The sequence below is a fragment of the Cygnus olor genome, chromosome 25 (genome assembly GCF_009769625.2).
Source record: "Cygnus olor isolate bCygOlo1 chromosome 25, bCygOlo1.pri.v2, whole genome shotgun sequence".
In the NCBI taxonomy this organism is placed as follows: Eukaryota; Metazoa; Chordata; class Aves; order Anseriformes; family Anatidae; genus Cygnus; species Cygnus olor.
The window spans coordinates 1,616,792-1,635,921 of NC_049193.1; the positions used below are offsets into that span (position 1 = coordinate 1,616,792).

Here is a 19,130-nt window from a genome sequence, read left to right on the forward strand (position 1 = left end):
GTAACTGGGAGCCAGTGAACGGGGACAGAGTAACTGGGAAGCAGTGGGTAGGGACTGGGGAGTACTGGGAGCCAGTGGGTGGGGACTGGGAGCCAGTGGACAGGGTCTGGGGCAACTGGGAACCATGAGCGGGGTCTGGGGGCAACTGGGCACCATGAGCGGGGTCTGGGGGCAGCTGGGAACCAGTGAGCGGGGACTGGGGGCAACTGGGACCCAGTGGGACCCAGTGAGCAGGGCGGGGGGCCAGGCTGTGGCTGAAGCCCCCCCTCTAGCCCCTGGTTCGTTGGGACAGCCTGCTGTGCGGCCCTGTTGGTGACAGCCGATGGCAGGCTGGTGGCTGTGACTTCATGGTCCTTGTGGTGTCCCCCCCGTCCCCACATTGCTCCCCCCGTCCCCACACTGCTCCCCCTGTCCCCACACTGCATCCCCTGACACCGCACTGCAGGCTCAGCACGCCCGTCCCCAGCCCCTCACCGCTGTCCCAGTAATGGCCCCCCAGTAACGGGAAGCTGGGCATTGTCCAAAACACCAACTTTTCCACATCTTTATTTCTGGGGAAGGCGCAGCATTAGCATTACTCGAGGTAATGGAGGTGGCCGGGCACAGCCTGGGGGGCCAAGCACAGCCCGGGACGGGGACGACGATGTCCTCCCAGTGCCCGGGATGGGGACGATGTCCTCCCAGTGCTCCCAGTGCCCGGGATGGGGACGATGTCCTCCCAGTGCTCCCAGTGCTCGCACAGCCCCGACGCTGCAGTTCTCTCCCCATGGGATACCTGGGGCCGCGAGCCCCCCGGTGCCTCGATGCCACCACCGCGTGGCCGTCACCACATGTGGCGGTAGGGGAAGGCCACCTCCACGCACAGCACCACCAGCTCCTCGGAGCAGTTGTGCCGCTGCCCCGCCAGCAACTTGCCCTCGCCCAGCGGGGCCGCCAAGCCCTCCCCGGGGCCGGAGCTTCGCCATCCCTGGCAGTCCCGCCTGCGGGCTTGACTGCCCCGGGCCGTGGATCCGTGCCATGCCAGCCTGCGAGGCCTGCAGGTGGGCACAGAGGTGACAGGGGCACCCGGCGAGCCCTCCATGCCCTCCCACCCTTTGCACCAGAGCCAGGGGTGGGGGCACGCACCACAGGCCCAGCCCTGGTTTGTGGTGTGGGTGTGTGGGTTTGGGGGTGTCCTTCTGGCGCCCACCCCGCCGCCGGACTCACCAGAGGGCATCGGTCAGGACGTTGCGGCCGTTGAAGCTGTAGATGGGGCCCCGTGGGGCCGCTCCGGCCGAGCCCTCAAAGAGGGAGCTCCAGGACCTGGCCAGCAGCTGGCCCTGAGGACACAGTTGGTGGCACTCAGCTGGGGGCAGGGGGCTGGGGGGGGGGGGGGGGCCCACTTGGCACCCCGTGTGTGCTGCCTGAAGCCCCCCGTCCCCACTACACGTTGGTGACAAATTGCTTTTGGCTCCTCTCGGCTTCCCAAAGACCCAAGTGCGGTGGCGGTGGCGCAGCAGCCCCAGCGTGGGACTGTCCCTGAGCCCCCCCGGACCCTCCCCGGAATCCTGCTGCCACCCCTGGTCGGGGCACGAGGTGGTCTCCCACCACTTTGAATATTTTTCCCCCATCTGATGAGTGACAGGAGGAAAACTCTCCACGAGCCCGTGCCCCCCAGGGGGATGCCCTGACTGATGTCCCCTGCACCGCCGCAGGGTGGGGAGCGCCCCGTGGGGACGGGGACACCTGCCTTCAGGTTGACCACGGGGAGGGCCCTGTCCGTCCTCTTGACAATGGAGGCCAGGTCCTGCGTGGGGGCCGAGAGGAAAGCCCGGAAAGTGCCGTAGAGCCGAGCCTCCTGCGACTGCCGGTAGCACTGCAGGTCGGCGCCGCGGATGCCGCTCATGTCCCCGGAGAGGGGCACGTTCAGGGCCACCAGGCGGAGCTGGGGACACAGGGGGTGGCGGGGAGATGGGGGCACGGTGGGGACGGGGGCTCTGGGATCACATCCCGTGGTCCCATTGCCCCTGGAACCCAGGGGTAATGGCACTGCAGCCTCCAGGTCTCCGCTCCCTGTCCCAGGGAGGGTGCAGACCCACGGACACGGGGGGTCCCCAGGCACTGCTGTAACCCCCCCCCATGGCCGAGCAGCCCCCCTGTGGGGCAGCGCTTACAGAAGGCATCCTGGGGGCGACGGTTGTCGGCAGGATCCTGGGCAGCCCCGGTCCCTCTTCCTTCAGGACCTGTGATGATGGGACTCGGGGCAGCCTGGGGACACCGACCCCGGTGCCAAGGTTGCAGTCCCCTCCCCATCCATCTCGGTGCCCACCCTGAGGGCTGCCTGTGCCATCTCCGTGGCACGTCCTTCCCCCTGTCACCGGGGTTGGGCCCAGCAGCATTTACCAGCGAGTCTGTCTGGGCTCCCGCGGGGGGCTCTGTGTTGGGACCCCGCATCTGTACCTGCTTCGCCTCCTGGATTGAGAAGGGGGGACAGTCCCAGGGGATTTGTCCCCCCGCCATGGCAAGCCGAGAAGGGCTCCAGCCCTGGTACTCACCTGGTACTGCGGCGTGGAGGCAGAGGGGTCGTCACCAGCAAAGAGCGACTCCGAGTCCTCCAGCTGCTCCACAAGAGGGACTGGTTAGGTGGGAACCATCTCGCTCCTTCCCCAGGAGCCAAATCCATCCCGGAGCTGGCTGCCAGGGCTGGAACCTGCCCCCCTCCCTGCCCACCCCTCCGTGCACCGTACCAGGAGCCTGCTCCAGCCCCTGGGGGTGCGCAGGAAGGCGCTGCTCCCTTCTCGCACGTAGACCAGGCTCCCCTCGGGGACGGCGCTGCCCGACTTCAGCATCAGCTCCTTGGACCTGAAGACCCACGTCTGGCGCTGCGAAGGGACGGAGAGGTTCGCGGCTGAGCTGCCGCCCGTGGGGCCGCCCTGACCCCACGCCGCGGGCACAGCCCAGCACGCACCCGGAGGTCAGCACGGGGCTCCGGCGGCTCTGTCCGAGAGGCGTCAGCATCTGGAGAAGCCGGGGAGGATTTGGGGTCACAAAGCACGCCGGCACCACGGGGACATGGTGTTGGTGGGGTTGGGGACGCCGGCACAGCCCCGCAGCCCTGGGTGCGCCATGCGGGGAATGCACCCAGGCAGGGACACGAGGCCTCCCAAAGGTGTTCCCAAGGAGGCTGGAACCCACCCGAAACACCTAAAAAAGTCCCTTACCTGCTGCCCAGCCTGCGTCAGCTGCTGCCTGCGGGTGCAAATGGGGACGTTATTGCTGCTTGGGGACATTGAGGCGGTGACAGTGCCCTGGGAGGGGATGGGGACAATGATGCCACGCTTACCGGCTCCTTGCAGGGCAGCTGGGTGCGGATGGGGTACACCCTCTGGAAGCAAAGACAGGCTGAGGCGCAGGGAGCCCCCGGCTCTGTGCACGCTCACGTGCGTGTGCACTGCAGCACGGCCGCGTGCGCTGCCCCTGCTGCGCCTTACGTTGAGGTAGAGGAGACCTGGAGCTCCGGGGGGACCGGGTGGGCCGGGGGGGCCAGGGTTCCCAGGGGGACCTCGAGGACCCTGCGGTGACGAGCAGTGCGGAGATGGGGCTGGGGTGTTTCGGGGCTGCCTTTTGGGGGGCAGCTGCAAGACACCCCCATCGCACAGGCTCGGTCTCTCACGTGGGGAATGATTGCTCCATAAACCTCCGTCTCCTCTTTGCTGTGCTGTAAAAAAGAGAGAGAAGATTGAGGCCGGTCTCCATCCGCCCCCTCTCCATCCCAGCCACGAGCCCTGTGGGGCAGCCGGGGTTGTGTGGGTCGTGCCGCCACCTGGGCTCGGCCCCCCACGGCTGGGCTGGGGTCCCTGAGCCCCACGAGCCCCCCCAGGACTCACCGTTTGGTACCCACTGATGGGCACCCAGGAGCTGGACTGGCTGCCGGTGCCGGGGAAGGGGAGGTGGCCCGGTTTGCACCCGTGTTCCCCGTAGCAGCACCCCTGGGTGGGCAGAGAGGGGCAGGGTTAGAGCCTGTGCGGGGTGCAGGGGCAGGGGGTGTGTGCATGGGTGTGTGCTGGTGTGCACTGGTGTGTGCTGGTGTGCGCTGTGCATCTGGATGTGACACGGGGCGGTGTGACTTGCTGCCCCCACCATGTCCCAGCCCGGTGTGGGGGCTCTGATCGGTCCCTCTGGCCGTGCCAGCGCGGGGAGGCGAAGGCTGGCTCTGCCCTGCCATGGGGGGGATGTGGGGCAGTGCACAGGGTTCGCTCTTGGGGCATGAAGGAACCCCCCCCCAGCTCCCCTTTTGCAGCCCCCCCCCCGGTACAAACCCGCTCTCCTGGGTCACCCTTTTCACCCTGGAAGAAAGCAGAGTGGTCCCGTGAGCTCCAGGGGCAATCTCAGCCCCTGAAGCCCCCCCAAACCCACTGCCCCATACCCCACCTCACCTTGGGGCCCGGCGGCCCGGCAGATCCATGGTGCCCTCCGTGGCGTGACTCGCACTGGCAGGAGGGGATGTGCTGGGGTGACCACCGGGCTCAGCACCACCCCAAGCACCCTCAGCCCTCTGGTCCTACTCACCCTGTAGTCCCCCGGTGGCCCCGGTGGCCCCATGGGACCAGGCATGCCCGGGGAGCCCATCTCTCCCGTCCGGCCGGGGCTCCCCGGCATGCCCGGCAGCCCGTGCTCGCCCTTCTCACCCTGCCGGGACACAGCACGTGGGGAGGTGATGGTGGGGCTCACGGCACCCCAGACCCCACAGCGGCAGGGTGTGGGGCTTGGGGCAGCCCCCTGCTCCATCCCTGGGGTCCATGGGTGGAAGAAGTGGGACCCCCTTACCTTTAATCCGGGGAATCCTGGCTCCCCTCGGAGCCCTGGTTTGCCAGGGAGCGCCGCGGGTCCTGGGGAGCCGGGGGGTCCCTCGTGCCCGGGGACCCCGGGGGGTCCTTGTGGGCCTGGGAGTCCCGGTGCCCCCGGGGGTCCATCGGGCCCAGCCGAGCCTGGGGACCCCGGAGCTCCTTCGGCCCCTGGAAATCCTGGTGGTCCCACAGCACCCGGTGGGCCGGGAGGGCCTGGCTGCCCCTCCCGCCCAGGGAGCCCCGGGGAGCCTTTGTGGCCTGGGTAGCCAGGGGGGCCGGGTGGGCCGGGCAGCCCCGGGGGGCCTGGGGGTCCTGGGTTCCCTGCAGGGCTGGATGCTCCCAGCTGCTTGATGGTTTGGAGGGAGAGAGGAGAGAGCAGGGGGCGGTCAATGTGTCACGTCCCCTGGTCCCGCCCCCCCCCCCAGTGTCCCGTTCCTGCGGGTCCAACTGGGGACAGACCCCACGGCCAGTGCCAACATCACCCCCGTGCCCCCCGCCCCAGCACCCCCTGCCCCAGCCCTCACCTCGTTCTCTGATCCCTTGGGGAGGGCAGCGGAGGCAGGAGGGCTCCTGGCTCCCCAAGCACCTGGTGGTCCCGGTGGCCCCGGTGGTCCCGGAGGACCAGGGGGGCCCCGGGGCCCCTGGTGACCTGGCTGCCCTGGGCTGCCCGTCTTCCCTCTCTCCCCAGAAAGCCCCGGCTGGCCTCTGTCTCCTGGGGACCCCCGGTCACCTTTCTCTCCCTGTCGGGAGAAAATTAGAGCCTGGATCCCGTGCCCACCCCTTGCCAGGGAGCAGCTGAACTGTCCCCGTGATGCAGACCTCAAAGCAAGAATGCAAACCCAGAGTAGAAATGGTTTTGTACAGCCAGAGGAGCCGCAGGGTCTCTCCCAGCGGGTCCCCGAGCCCCCCCTGCATCCCCCCAGGAGCCCCCCACGCCGGGTACCTTCGGGCCAGGAGGGCCAGGACGCACGGGGCAGACGCAGCTGGAGCCGTTGTGAATCTGGAGGGGGGGGGCGAGCCGTGAGCTGCGGGGCTGGGGGGGGCCGGGGAAGGGGCACAGGCACCCTGCACCCCCCTCTCACCTGGAGAGCTGTGTCCATTTTGGGGGCCGGGGGCACCTGCGGGGGCAGCCCCTTCGCTGTGCTCTGTGTAGAGAGGGGGGACTGAGCGTGAGACCCCCGTAGCACCATCCCCATCCCCGTCCTGCCCACCCAGTGCCCGTCCCCAGCTGCTCCTCGCAGCCCCCCCCCCCGATTCAGGACCCCCCCCCCCACCTTGATCTGCAGGAACTCCTCTTCCTCTGCGCTCCCCTCGAAGATCTGCGGGGCGGCCGTGGGGCGGTTGTGCTAGGGCAGACGGAGAGAGCTCAGAAAGGGGATCTTGGGGGGGGGGGGGGGGCCCGGGGGTCCTGGCCCCTGCGAGCCCTGCTGAGGGGCACCAGGAGCTGCTGCAGCTGCTCTCCAAGGGGCCGAGGAGGAAGGAGGCTGAGCAGGAGGCGCTGCCCTGCCCGGGCTGTTGTGGCTGAGCCCGGCCGGGTGCAGATAAGGGGAAGGACACGGAGAGGAGCTGGGGAGATCTGGAAGGGGCCGGGGGGGTTGCGGTGCTGCTCCTGGCCGCGTGCCACCCGGGGACAGGCACCTGGGCTCGTGCACGCGACGGGGCATGGCCCGGACCTTTGGCTGCGCCCCTGGAGGGGGGCTCCCGTCTCCTGGAGCCCGCCGCCAGCGGGGGCTTGCTCAGCAGCACCTTCCTCGTGGGCTCCACCTCGCCAGCGTCTCCATCTGCGGGACCAAAGGGTGAGGGTGCTGGGCTGGACGGGGACCAGGGGCGGCCACCGCTGTGCCCCCGAGCTGTCCCCTCCTCGCCGGGGTGCCGGAGCTCGGGGGTGCCGTGCCCCCACCCTGCCATACCTACCTTCCTCCCCGTCCAGGGTGGGCAGCGTGGGGGCCGTGGGGCTGGTGCCTGGCTCCGGGGTGGTGTCCTCGGAGCCCAGGGGGTAAAACCACTGGGCTGTGCCGGGGGGCAGGCGCCCGGCCAGCACCCAGAGGATGCAGAGGGTGTGGAGGAGGCTCTGGGGGTCCCCGGACCCCATGCTGCTGCCTCAGGGTGCCAAGGACGGGGGGGCCTGGCTCATGCCGTTCGCCCACGCCGTCTGCTCCTGCGGCCCCGACGCGGCCCCCGCTGTTATCACGGCGGCCCCCGACACGCCCCCTCGCCCGCCCCGGCACCCGCACCCCACGGGCCGCATCCGGCACGGGGCTGAGCGCTCACAGCTGAGCCACCGTGTGCCCTGGCCAGGGTCAGGGGGGGCAGGCAGAGGAACCCTAGGGAAGGGAGCCAGGGCTGGGCTGGCGGAGGGAGCCGCTGACGCCAGGGAAGAGGGAGCTGGGGGAGGAGATGCTGCCTGGAAATTGGGAATAAAAACCGCTACGAATGCGGGAAAGGGCTGGCTGGGAGCAGGGGGCACTGAACGCAGCGAGGAGCAGCTGGGTGCTCCAGGGGGTCTGGGTGCTCCATGGGGTCTGCCCGGCCACGGGTGCCTGGCTCTGAGATGTGCTGAGCCATGGGGAAGGGGCTGCGAGAGCATGGAGAGCACGAGGGAGGCATCGGGATCTGGTAGGGTGGGCAGCTGCAGCACCCCAACGTGGGTGCATGTGGTCCCCAGCCCCCCTGCTCCAGCTTGGGCTGGGGGCTGCAGCCCCTGAGCTCCCAAATCCCCGTCTGCCCTGGCACTGCTGGGACCTGCAGCCCATCTGCGGGGCTGGGGTGGCTCCAGAGCTGTTGGGGTGTCGCAGGGAGGCAGCAGCCAGCCGGGCCCCCCAGCCCCAGGAACCCCAAAGACCCCGAGTCTGGGAGCCCAAAGAGCCCCAGACCAGGGAGCACGGGGGCCTCCCATCACCCACAGGCGAGCGGGGCTGCGCTGAGCGTCTCGGGGTGGGGGCAGCGTGGCAGTGGGGTGCAGCCCCCTCTCCATCTCACAGGATTGTGCTAGGCTGGGGGATGCGGAGGACCCGCGCCCAGCCAGAGCAGGGGGACAGCCCCCGGGGCTGCACGGCGAGCACGTCCCCGTCCCCCGCCGGCGCTCTGCCTGCTCCCTCCGGCCCCGCAGACACAACAGCCTCCCCGGCGGGCGCTCAGCGCTGCCAAGGCCTGATAAGGTGCCGCGGCCCCAGCGGGGCTGGGCACCTGTTTGGGTTTGGCCCTGGCTTGGACACCGTGTCAAGGCTGGCGCCTCTGCCCCGTGTCACGGCCACGCGTGGCTGTGCCAGGCAGGGCAGGGGGGCTCGGGGGCAGCGCCGGGTGCCGATGCTCTGCAGGGTCCCCGCTTTGGCTGGGAGGGGAGAAGGGGGCCGGGGGGTGAGGGTGGGGGACACGGCCCCTGCCTGCGTCCTGCCCGCAGAAGCCCCAGCCCCCAGGCTCAGCACTGCCTGGCTCTCCCTCACGGGGCTCCTGCTCACGGCCAGCGGGGCTTTGCTGGCACCGAAGCCCCAAAATTCGGGTGTGCTCAGCCGTGAGATGAGCGTGGGGTTCTCAGTGCTACGGGCTGGCTCTGCTCCTCTTGCGGGGGCTGCGATGGGCTCAGCGTGGCCAGGCTGTGGGCACGGCGCGGAGGTGGCTTTTGTCCCCTTGCTGCTCCCCACCTTCCTCCCCACTGTCCCCTTACTGAGGGCAAATGAGACAGATTGCACCGATGGCGTGCACAGGGTCCTGTGCCGCCTGCTGCTCCTCTGAGCTACACCAAAGTGGCACAAGGAGGGACAGGGGGGGCATGGGGCCGCATTATGCCCCTCATGCCTCCCTCTGATGCCCGCAGCAGCCTGGCTCAGCCCTGCGGTGAAGCCTCAGCTGATGTCCAAGTGATTAATTACCGTTAATTGCACCAAAGGTGGCGCAGAGCAGTCCCAAACCCGCTGGCTCGCCCTGCTCAGGCTGGGTGTCAGGGAAAGGTTCTGCACCCAGGGGTGGCCGGGCACTGGGACGGGCTCCCCAGGGACACCGAGCCTGCTGCTCGGATATAGGGTCTGATTTGGGGGTGGCCCTGTGCAGGGCCAGGAGCTGGACCCAGTGATCCCTGAGGGTCCCTTCCCACTCGGGACGTCCCGTGGTTCTCCAAGTCCACGTCCCAGGCTGCTGCTGCCCACGGTACGAGGTGCCACCGCTCCGCGGTGCAGCCCACCGCAGGGCTCTGGGGCCCCGGGGGCTCGGCCCCTTCCCTCCGGGCACAATCCCCATCCTCGGGGCTCCCCGCCCGTTTTTCTCCCGCTTTTCTCCGCTAGGTGCCGGCACCTTGCAACTTATCGGCCCCGGTGCGGTGCCTGCGCGGGGATCGGGCCCGGAGGGGTGCAGGGGGTTGGGGGTGCAGGGGGGGATGTTGGGCGCTTGGGAGCCGGGGCATCCTCCGAGCATCCCGGGGCTCTGCCGGCCGCCTTGGGGTCTCTGCGCTTGGGGCTGGGATGGTCCCTGCCTGAGGGCCGTGGGGTGTGGTGTGGGGCAGGGCTCGCCCCACACCGGGACCTTGGCTCCGGATGCAGCCCCCTGCGGTGCAGCTGCTGCCCTGCATGATGCCCCCATCCCATCCCACCCCACCCCACCCCACCCCACCCCACCCCATCCCATCCCATCCCATCCCATCCCATCCCATCCCATCCCATCCCATCCCATCCCATCCCTATCCCATCCCCATCCCCATCCCCATCCCCATCCCCATCCCCATCCCTATCCCTATCCCTATCCCTATCCAATCCCCATCCCCATCCCATCCCAGTCTATCCCACCCCATCCCATCCTATCCCAGTCCCCCCCCCCCCGCACCCCCCGAGCAGCTCAGCACCGAGCAGCGCACACCCTCGGGGACAGCAGTGACGAAGACCCCCGGGGCAGATCACCACGGGGGCTGCCAGAGGGGACCCGCCGGGGCCGGTACCGACCCGGGGGGGGGGGGCGGGTCGGCTCTCCCGGTACCGGCGCTGCCCCCTCCGGCAGCCGCAGCGCCGAACCCACCGGGTGCCCGACGCGGCACCGGCGGCGCGCAGCGGCTCTGCCCGGGGGTGGGGGGGGGGGCGGGGGGGGCCGGGGCTGGCGGGGGCGGCCCCGCCGGTGGCCCCGGTGCCGGCGGGAGGTGTGGCCACGGGGCGGCATAAAGCCCCCGCCGCCTGCCCCCCGCGCCCGCCGCCAGCCCGAGCGCTGCAGCGCGGGGCCGCAATGCGCGGGGGCGCGGCGCGGCTGCCGCTGCCACCGGCGGTGCTGGTCCCGGTGCTGGCGGCGGTGCTGGCGGCGGGGGCGGCCCCGGGAGCGGCCCCCGTGCAGGGGCAAGGGGGGGGCGGGGGGGAGGAGGCGATCCAGTGCCCGCCGTGCTCGGAGGAGCGGTTGGCTCGTTGCAAAGCTCCGCAGGGCTGCGCCGAGCTGGTGCGGGAGCCGGGCTGCGGGTGCTGCGCCACCTGCGCGCTCGGCCGCGGCACGGCGTGCGGGGTGTACACGGCGCGCTGCGGGGCCGGGCTGCGCTGCTACCCCCCCCGCGGCGTGCCCCGGCCCCTGCACACCCTCATGCACGGCCAGGGCGTCTGCACCGACCTGGCCGACGTCGAAGCCATCCAGGAGAGCCTCCAGCCGCCAGGTAAGGCCCTGGGGGGGATGCGCAAATAGGGTGGGGGGGGTCCTCTGGCAGCGCAGGGGTGGCACCGATCTTGCTGCTCGGGGGGGGGTGGGGGGTGGAAGGGGATGGGGAAGCCCGAGGAGGTTTGTCCCGATCGGTGTCCTGTGCGCCGGGCAGCAGGGGGTCTCACGGCTGGGTCACATCGGTGCCATTGTCGCCTGCAGTGCCACGGCCGGTGGCACCACGCAGCCCCCGGGCCGGGCAGGGACCGGCTGCACGCGGTGCTGTGGGGCACCGTGCTCGGGGTCCTGCTGCCGGGGGAGCTCCCGTTGTGCGGTGACCCCTGAGCTCTCCCTTCCCCGGGATGCTGCCGGCACGGCCGGGAGGAAACAGGAAAGAGGCCACGGGGCACCTGCTTCCCTCGCAAACAGGTCGGCGTGTCCTGCGCAGAGGCTCCGTGTCCTTCCTCCTCCACCCCACGGCCGGGCAGGGCAGTGCCAAGCCGGGGGACCCCAAGGGCTGCGGCCCCGCTGCCTGCAGGCTCTGCTTGTCCACCTCACTGCCCTGTCATCGGTGTCCATCGTGACCCTCTGCCACCCTCATGGTGCTCGGGCAGAGTCTGGGGGATATGGGCAGCGCCCCAGAGCTGCTCATGTGGTTTGGCAGAGCGAACAGACCCGCTCCTGGGGGCTGAGATCTGGCCCTTTTGGGGCTCTGGATGCCCATGCTGCCCCCTTCCCCATCCCATGGGCTGTGACTGGGACCACGTCCCCTGGACTGGGGGCAGCGCCCACCACGGGACAGCCCGCAAGGTGCCCTGGCCCTGTGTCCCCACGCAGGTCACCCGGGGCTCCCCGGCGTGGCTCTTCCAGCTCCCTGCTGCGGTGCTGCCGGCCCCAAGGGCCGGATCCCAGCCCCTCTCTCCTCCATACCAGTGATGAGGACCCTTTGCAGAGGTCCCCCCAGCTGCCCCTCCCCAGGGGCAGGATTTGGCTGTGAGTGCCCGGCACAAGGTCTGCTGCGGGACCCCCTGCCCTGCCTGCTTGTCCTCATCCCACATCCTGCAGGAGCTGTCTGGGCTCCCTGGCCCAGGGCTGCGTCGGGCTGCCAAGGCCTGTTGGTTTTGGCTTTGCCCCGTGTAACGCAGCATTTTTTTTCCCAGAGCCTTTAGGAAACAGGCTTGCAGTATTTTCCCTTTCTTCCTGTGCTGTTCTGGCCGTGCTGGGGACGGGTGGGTGGCCGTGGGAGCCGGGCTCTCCCGACGGGCACCTCGCCGGCAGTGTTGCAGGTGCCAGGACAGGGCAGCGGGCAGCAGTGAGCCCCTTTCCCCGGGGTGTCCTGGTGGGAAGGTCCTGGTGGGATGACAGAGCCATGGGTCCCAGTCCCAGCAGGAGCAGCAGGGTTGGAGGCTGCAGCTCCATCGCTCCCTGGGGCATGAGCAGCAGCACAGCCCTGCCCGTGCGCAGTGGCACGGCTGGTGCGTCCGGCGGGTCCCCTCTGGTTAAGCAGAAGGAATTAAATGCCTCTTTAGGTGCAGGAGCCACCGGGAGCAATGCTCCCTGGTTCCTGTGTGGGTGCTGAGGCTGCAGGGGGTGTTGGCCATGATTTGGGGGCGTGGGGCCGGTCCGGTGGATGCTTTTGGGGTGCTGAGCCAGGGGTGCTGCATTCCAGGCTTTGGGTCCCACGGGGACTGGGCTGGGGTCAGCTCTCGGAGGGCTCCTTGCTCCATCACCCCTCCTGGGACCAGCAGCACCTGCAGGACCGGAGGCTTTGGGGGAAGAGAGAGCAGGCGGCTGCTCTCCTGCCCCACACCCCTCTCCGATGGCCGTGGGTTTGGGGACCTGTGCAGGACCCTGGTACCTGCATCCATCCCCCAGCTCCAGGCTTGCCCACAGGACATCCCACTGGGAACCATGCTCCTGGAGGTGACAGCCACGGCTTTTTGCTGCAGAGCAAGGTCCTGGTCTCAGGGGGATCTGCCTGTCCCGTCCTGTCCAGCCCCGTTGGGACCAGGCTGGCTCGTGGCACGGGCTTGGCCCAATTGCGTGTCCCTGTCTGGGGCTGTCGGTGCCACCGCTTTGGGGAGGTGCGGGCGGCTGGACCTGTGGGTGGCATCCAGGAAGAGGCAAGGACATTCTCCCCAGCACGCATTAGGAGTGATTTAATGCTGGGTAAATAATTATGTCTGGGGAAAAAGTGACCTAGGAAAAGTGTCTGGGAAGCTGCGAGCATCCCGGTGCTTGCTGGGTGGGATGGATCCTGCTCCCTTCCCCACGCAGGGAGGAGCAATTCGGCAGCCCAGGCTGCAGCACCCAGCTCATTCTGCACCCCACATGCCACATCCCTGTCCCTTTCTGCCTGGTGAGGTGGTCGAGCAGGGCTGTTGCCCTGTCCCAGCTGTGCCACGGGGCCGGCAGAGGCTGGACGGGGTCTCCAAGATCTCCCCAGGCTCAGCGTGGGGCTGGGCATTTGGGGGCTCGCACAGGGGCAATGCAGCAGCATGAGGGGTACACAGGGAGACAGCAAGCAGGTGGGGCTGGGGGAGGTACACACGGCCCTGGCCGTGGCTCCCCAGGCTCCCTGCGCTCCCATGGGGCCAGTGTTCGGCAGGATGAGTGCACGCTTCCCCGCGCCAGCGCCTGCCAAGTGGAGAGCCCCGGCAGCCAAGAGAGCTGGTGCTGCGTGGCCAGGACCACCCATGGGCCGTTCTTGGGGTGCTGGACGGAGAAGTGGAGGGTGCTGGGCCTCACTGCGGCTGTCACCTTGGACATGTCCCCTGCCAGCCCAGGGGGCACGTGGGGACCTTCGTGCCTGCACTGAGGGGAGCAGCCCCAGGTTGTGCAGTGGGGACGGAGCAGGAGGGATGAGGCCTGGCCCTCTGGATGCTCCTGCATCTGCTGCTGGCGCTGGGCAGGATGCGGCCAGCTGGGACCGCCCGGATGTGTGCTGGGGGTCCCCAACTCTCAGCCCTGTCCCCCAGACGCTGGCTCTGAGGCTTCGCTCGCCATCCCCGAGCTCCCCTCCCGTGTGGAGCCCGGTGTCCGTCACTACTTGCTCAGGGGCTCGGCACCGTGAGTCACGAGCTCAGCACGTGACCGACCTCGTTAATAGCTGCCGCTAATTGAAGGCGACGCTCAGTGACTCGCTCGTGTCTCCTCCTGTCCTGGGGCCAGGAGGAAAACGTTGTCCTCGAGAGACGGGGCGAGGGCAGCGCTCGAGTCCTTCCCAAACCCAGCCAAGGCCCCGGCCAAGTGTGCACCCCGCTCTCCTGCCCCCTCCGTGGCTCTGACACCATGCCCAGCAGCACCCAAGGGTGCTGGTGGCCAGTGCGTGGGCTGCCCTGCAGCCACAGCCCAGGCTACTGGGGGATTAGGGGGGCAGGCTCCAAGGAGGTTGCTTTTTCCACGGCTTTGTGCTCGACTTGAAGGAGTTTTCCCATCCAGCTCGGTGCAGGAGCACTGCCAAGCGCCAGGAAAGCGAGAGGCTCCTTGGGCTGCTGCACGCCGGGTGGGATGCTCCCCCCCGAACCGTGGCCATCCCTGCAGCAGGGAGGGGTCCTGGGTCGGGGGCCGCGGGTGGGGACCAAGCTCCGAGCCCATTCCCGCACCGGGTGCCGGCTGAGAGCTGCCTCGCTGCCCGGAGGCACCGCGCGTTCCACGGGACCTTATGAGAATGTTATTGGCATCTGGTTTTATTTAAGCCGAGAGATTTGACACTGACGGCGGCTGGCGGAGAGGAGGGGAGCTGGGCTGGGTTGGGCGAGGGGTTCCCAGCATCGAGCCAGGTCCTGGTGAGGAGTGGGAAGTGTCCGAGCCTGGTGGTGCCTCCTGGTGCCCTGCCCTTCCCCGCCAGCTCCGTGATACAGGAGCAGCACTGGGATTTTGGTGTGGTGGCCTCAGTGGGGCCAGACATCCCCGAAATGCTGCGGGAGGGGGCAGTTGGGAAGGAGCATCCCCCACCAAGCCCCCCGAGCCTGCGGCATTGCGACATGGAGCCACCGGGGCTGGCACCGCGCTGGCACCGCTCCGCGCAGGGGTCCTGGAGCCGCGCCGCAGCGGGGTGTTGAGTTTGTGTTTCAAATGTCAAGGGCATGAGCCACTTCCTGGAAAAAAACGACAGATTAGACAAAAAGCAAATAACACGAACAGCGGAGAAAAGGGTTTGTCATCTGGGCTTCACTGGCTGTGAACTTTAACCAGGCCGCTGGGAGCCACGAACCTTCGCAGGTTTGCAGCCCCTGGATGCGTTCGCCCACGTTGTGCCATGACCCAGCCTTGTTTGGGAAGCTGTGGTATCGATCAGCGGGGACAAGGTATTGATCAGCCGGGATAAAACCGGGCAGGGCGTCCTCTCCTCGCTCCTCCTGTAGCCCGAGCTGGTTGGGACCGAGAGCTCCTCGGGCTGTGCTCAGCACGGCGCTCCCCACCGAGGTCCGTGCGCCCCCGCTGTGCCGTCCTTTTCCAGCAGGCACCGAGAATGTGATGCGGGACCCCCCGTGCAATGGGAAAAGCGGTGCTCGGTACAAACACAGAGCGTTACCGGGCCTGGGAGCAGGGGAACCTGCAGCTTTTTAAAGAGCAGCCGCGCCGAGCAGCGCGAGTCTCATGACGCTCCCCTCCCAGCTGCCAACATCTGGGATTGTCGTTTGGCTCCGCTCGTGGTGCAGGCGAGGATGCCAAGCGCCGCCTTTCTGAGCTGGCCAGCGGGAGGTGAACTGTCTTATTCCTGGAATTTTTGCTTTCATGTCCCAGCAAGGGGGGGCCGGGGCCGTGCGCCCCGGGCAGAGCGCGGCCGGGTGCCGCCTCCAGCCTGGCGGGTGCTCAGCACCGGCTGGGCTGTGGTCCTGTTTCTGCTACCACTTCTCAGAGGGAGCTTTCGGGGGGCACAGGGTCTCGCTGGTGCTCTTGTGCATCCTGGGGTCACCTTCCCGTCCCTTGCACCGGGTGGTGTGGGGCTGACGGGGGCTGCATCCTTGTGCCATGCTGCACCCTTGTGCCATGCAGCTCTGCCTGGCACCGCCGCGGTGTGGATTTGCAGCCCTACAATAACAACCACGTGGAAACAAGCCCGTGAATGGGGCATAAACATTCCCAAGAGCCTGTCCCTGTGCTGTGTGGGTTGGGACACAGGGCTGGGGGTGATGTGCGCCGGCCATGTGCTGTGCCCACGTCTGCCTCACGGTGCTGAGCCCCGTGCGGTCTGTGTCCTTGCAGAGAAGGAGGAGATCGACCACCCCAACAACAGCTTCAGCCCTTGCAGCATCCACGACCGCAAATGCCTGCAGAAGCAGCAGGCGAAGCGGGTCAACAACGGCAACAAGATGCGCAACAGCGGGAGCCCGTACCACCGCGAGGAGACGAGGCCCATAGTGAGCGCGGCGGGGATGGAGCAGGGAGCTGGGGTGGGGGGCACAGGGTGGGCACCGGGTGCCCTGAGTCGCATGCTGGCACCTGGGGCATGAGGGAGGCTCGAAGGCGGTGCTTATGGGGTGGCGCCAGGGCTGTGGGGTGGTTGGGGGGGCACGCAGCAGCCCCGCTCTGGGCTCAGCCCCGGTTTCCTACAGGCGCAGGGCTCGTGCCAGAGTGAGCTGCACCGGGCGCTGGAGAGGCTGGCGGCCTCGCAGACGCGGACGCACGAGGACCTGTACGTCATCCCCATCCCCAACTGCGACCGCAACGGCAACTTCCACCCCAAGCAGGTAGGAAGGGCCGGGGGGTGCTTGGCTGGGGGCGTTCTGTGGAGCTGGGAGGGACGGGTGGGTGCTGGGGCTTCAATGGGAGCTACCCTTGGGGTGCTGCAGGGCTCTTTGCAAAAGCCCCCAGGGTGGGACACGGGTGCTAAAGCCACCACGAGGGCTCCTGGTTTGCCACGTCCAGCCCTGACCAGGCAGCCCACGGGGATGGGGACACACGGGGCCAGGCTGGGCGCCCCTCACCGAAGGTGTCCCCTCTAGTGTCACCCGGCGCTGGACGGGCAGCGGGGGAAGTGCTGGTGCGTGGACCGCAAGACGGGGGTGAAGCTGCCGGGCTTCCTGGAGCTGAAGGGGGACTTGGACTGTCACCAGCCGGCGGACAGCATGTGAGCGTCACCGCGGCTGCCCCGCTTTGTGCCGTGGCCGGGACGCCCGCCGGGGCTGTGTAGGGCTGGAGGAGAAAGGACACGGCCGTCGAGCAGCTCCTGGGGCTGGGGGACCCCCACACGCGCCTCCTCCATCCCCGCTGTGCTCTGCGCCACGAGCTGCCTGTGGCACGGGGCACGGTGCTGTGGCCACTGCCTGCCACCCCACGGGGGGGTCCCTGGCACATGCTGGTGGCACCTACGTCCTGCACAGACACTTGGCGTGGACTGACGCAGCCAGGATGGCAGCGGGGCTGGTTCCAGGCTGCTTTGGTGGAGGTGCGTGAAAGAGAGCACCCAAAACGCGCTGCTGCACCCCTCGCTGCTGCCCGGTGGCTGTGACCATGCGAGCATCTCAGGGTGTGCACGGCAGCCCCCCCGCCGCAGTGCCTTCCCTCCACACCAGACCCGAGTGTGGCAGGATGAAAAGTGCCTCAGCACCCCCAAGCCGTGCAGGCAGGGACAGGAGGGAGCCTGTGCTGCTGCGGGGGGGCCCAAAGGAGCGCCCCGCTATCGCCCTGCCCTGGCTCCACTGCACCCAACACGCGTGCGTGGGGATGGGGATCGCAGCCACAGAGAGCAATAAGAGACCTTCACCCCGGGATGGGGCACCAGCGATGTCAGCTCTTCCTGATGCAGCTCCAAAGCCCTGTAGCCTGTGGGTCCCACTGACCCCATAGTCTGGGTCCCACCGACCCCATAGCCCGTCCCTGTCCTGCTCCTCTGCGCAGGGACAGCACTGGTGGCCACAGTGTTTTTTCCTCTTGTCCTCTCCTTCCCTCCTGCCCTTTCCCCAGGGTCAGAGGACGAAGGGGTCGGGCATCCCCGGGCGTGCAATGCGTCCCCTGCAGGCACTGGGGCCCAGGGGGAGGTGGGAGATAAGGGATGGCCAGGAAACGCCTCCTCACCAGGAAGGGCTCCTTTGGGGTCTTTGTTCTCCCCCAAAGAGTTTTAATATTTAAGAGCCAACGTTGGTGGGATTTGTCAAACCGGCCCCTTGGGCTGAAATCCTTCATCTCTCCAAACGGGACCCCTCCAGGAAGAGGTTTTGTCTCCTCGCCTTCCAGCTTGGCCAACACGACAAAACCCGGATGAAGTTTTGAAGTGTTTCGGTGCCACGAGATCCGCAGTTTTTGCCAGCACAGAACTTTCAGCTGAAAAATTTTCACTATTTTTGTAGCATGTTTTTTTTTTTTTTAATTATTATTATTTCGAAGCTCTTCTGCAGGAGCCGGTTGGGTTGGAAACTTTTCCTCTAAATGTCCTTTTAGGTAAGAAACCGCCGTGTGGGTTGCAATGGAAAGCTTGCCAAAGGCGGGGGGGCTTCTGCAGCTCCCCGCTCCGAGGCGCTGCCCAAATCGGAGCAAAATGTTTTGGTGCTTGTGAGAGCGTCGGGATTTGTCTTTGGCACAGGGCTCCAGCATTTTATATCGTCTCTCCTGTAGTTTAAGGCTGTATTTACACATGATCATATACCAGTGTAAGGCTACCTAACCCTGTCGTCTTTTCTCCACGCTGATGTGATTTTTTTTTTTTGTCATTTCCTCTTTGGACAAGCCCATCCCTTCAGACTCCTGTGTGTAGCACCGTCCCTCTGTTACAGTAAACTTGAAGCTTTGTATTGTTAAAGAGAAAAAAAAAAAAAAAGGAAAGGTAATTGCTGTATTTGATTTCCCCTGTTATTTAACGTGCTTCTACCAAGTGCATTGGGGCTTTGCAGGGGCTGGTGGGGGGCAGCTGGAGGAGGCTGGGGGCTGCCTCCTGGTGCCTTGGGAATGGAAAACTCTCCTGAGCAGGGAGCTCTGGCTTTGTCCGTGCCGGGACGGGGCTGCGGGAGCAGAGTTAGCGCCCAGGGGACACTTGTGGTGGCTGCAGCCACCAGCCTCAGCGCTGGCCTCGCTCAGCCAGGGGGACACAGGAGCATGCAGGGTCCTGCATGATCAGCACCCCCCCCCCGGCCCCCAAAACCCAGGACCCCACAAAGCCCCGGCACCGCTGAGCAGGGAGGGGATGGGAAACAAACAGCTCTGCGCAAAGCACTCAGTGGCACCACGCGCGACGTGACGAGCGTCACCCCACGGAGCAGCAGCCGTGCCTTGAGACGGTGCCAGGCTGGGAGCGGGCGCTGGGCGGCCTCCGAGGTTCAGGGGAGGACAGGGACAGCGGGCGACGTGCTCGGGGCCAGGCAGCACGCTGAGCCACAGCGAGGACGCACCGAGCATCGCCGGCTCTGCGCAGCCAGACGGCAGCTTGGGGAGGGTTTCGGGGTACTGGAGGCTGGGTGCAGGATGCTGGTGGCCGCACGCTGCCCGGCTGCTCAGCACCTCCAGCTTCATGGTGGTGTCTGCAGCAAACGGGCAGCGGGGAGGCGGCGATGCCGGCGGTCACGTTGCGTGGGGACGGCTGTGAATCCGGCATCACCGCTCCCCTGGGGCCGGAGGTGTGGAGCGGGGCTGGTGCCAAGCCGGAGCTGCGCCTGCCGGGGCTGCGTGGCTGCGGTGCTCGGGTTGTGCAAACACCGGAGCCCTGGGGCTGTCTGCAGCCAAGGCGGACGAGCGAGTGCTGTAATTTGCTGGCGCAGCAGATCGGCAGCC

General features: G+C 67.7%; 2 protein-coding genes across 2 annotated transcripts; one reads left to right on the top strand and one right to left on the bottom strand.

Annotated features, from left to right (window-relative positions):
• Positions 1-530: 530 nt before the first annotated feature.
• Positions 531-7,112, bottom strand: LOC121059630 (collagen alpha-1(X) chain-like). Its single transcript, XM_040536637.1, has 23 exons — positions 6,741-7,112; positions 6,465-6,607; positions 6,101-6,172; positions 5,909-5,971; positions 5,770-5,826; positions 5,351-5,566; positions 4,807-5,169; positions 4,549-4,668; positions 4,416-4,469; positions 4,299-4,325; positions 3,867-3,968; positions 3,653-3,697; positions 3,471-3,551; positions 3,323-3,364; positions 3,201-3,228; positions 2,948-2,997; positions 2,727-2,861; positions 2,535-2,597; positions 2,383-2,451; positions 2,154-2,222; positions 1,730-1,924; positions 1,207-1,319; positions 531-1,034 (listed from the first exon to the last, which is right to left on the bottom strand). The coding sequence occupies exons 1-23, from the start codon at positions 6,916-6,918 to the stop codon at positions 824-826; spliced, it is 2,496 nt and encodes an 831-aa protein (XP_040392571.1). The 5' UTR covers positions 6,919-7,112; the 3' UTR covers positions 531-823.
• Positions 7,113-10,003: 2,891 nt separating this feature from the next.
• Positions 10,004-18,201, top strand: IGFBP4 (insulin like growth factor binding protein 4). Its single transcript, XM_040536896.1, has 4 exons — positions 10,004-10,440; positions 15,633-15,787; positions 15,983-16,117; positions 16,373-18,201. The coding sequence occupies exons 1-4, from the start codon at positions 10,029-10,031 to the stop codon at positions 16,499-16,501; spliced, it is 831 nt and encodes a 276-aa protein (XP_040392830.1). The 5' UTR covers positions 10,004-10,028; the 3' UTR covers positions 16,502-18,201.
• The last annotated feature ends 929 nt before the right edge of the window (positions 18,202-19,130 follow it).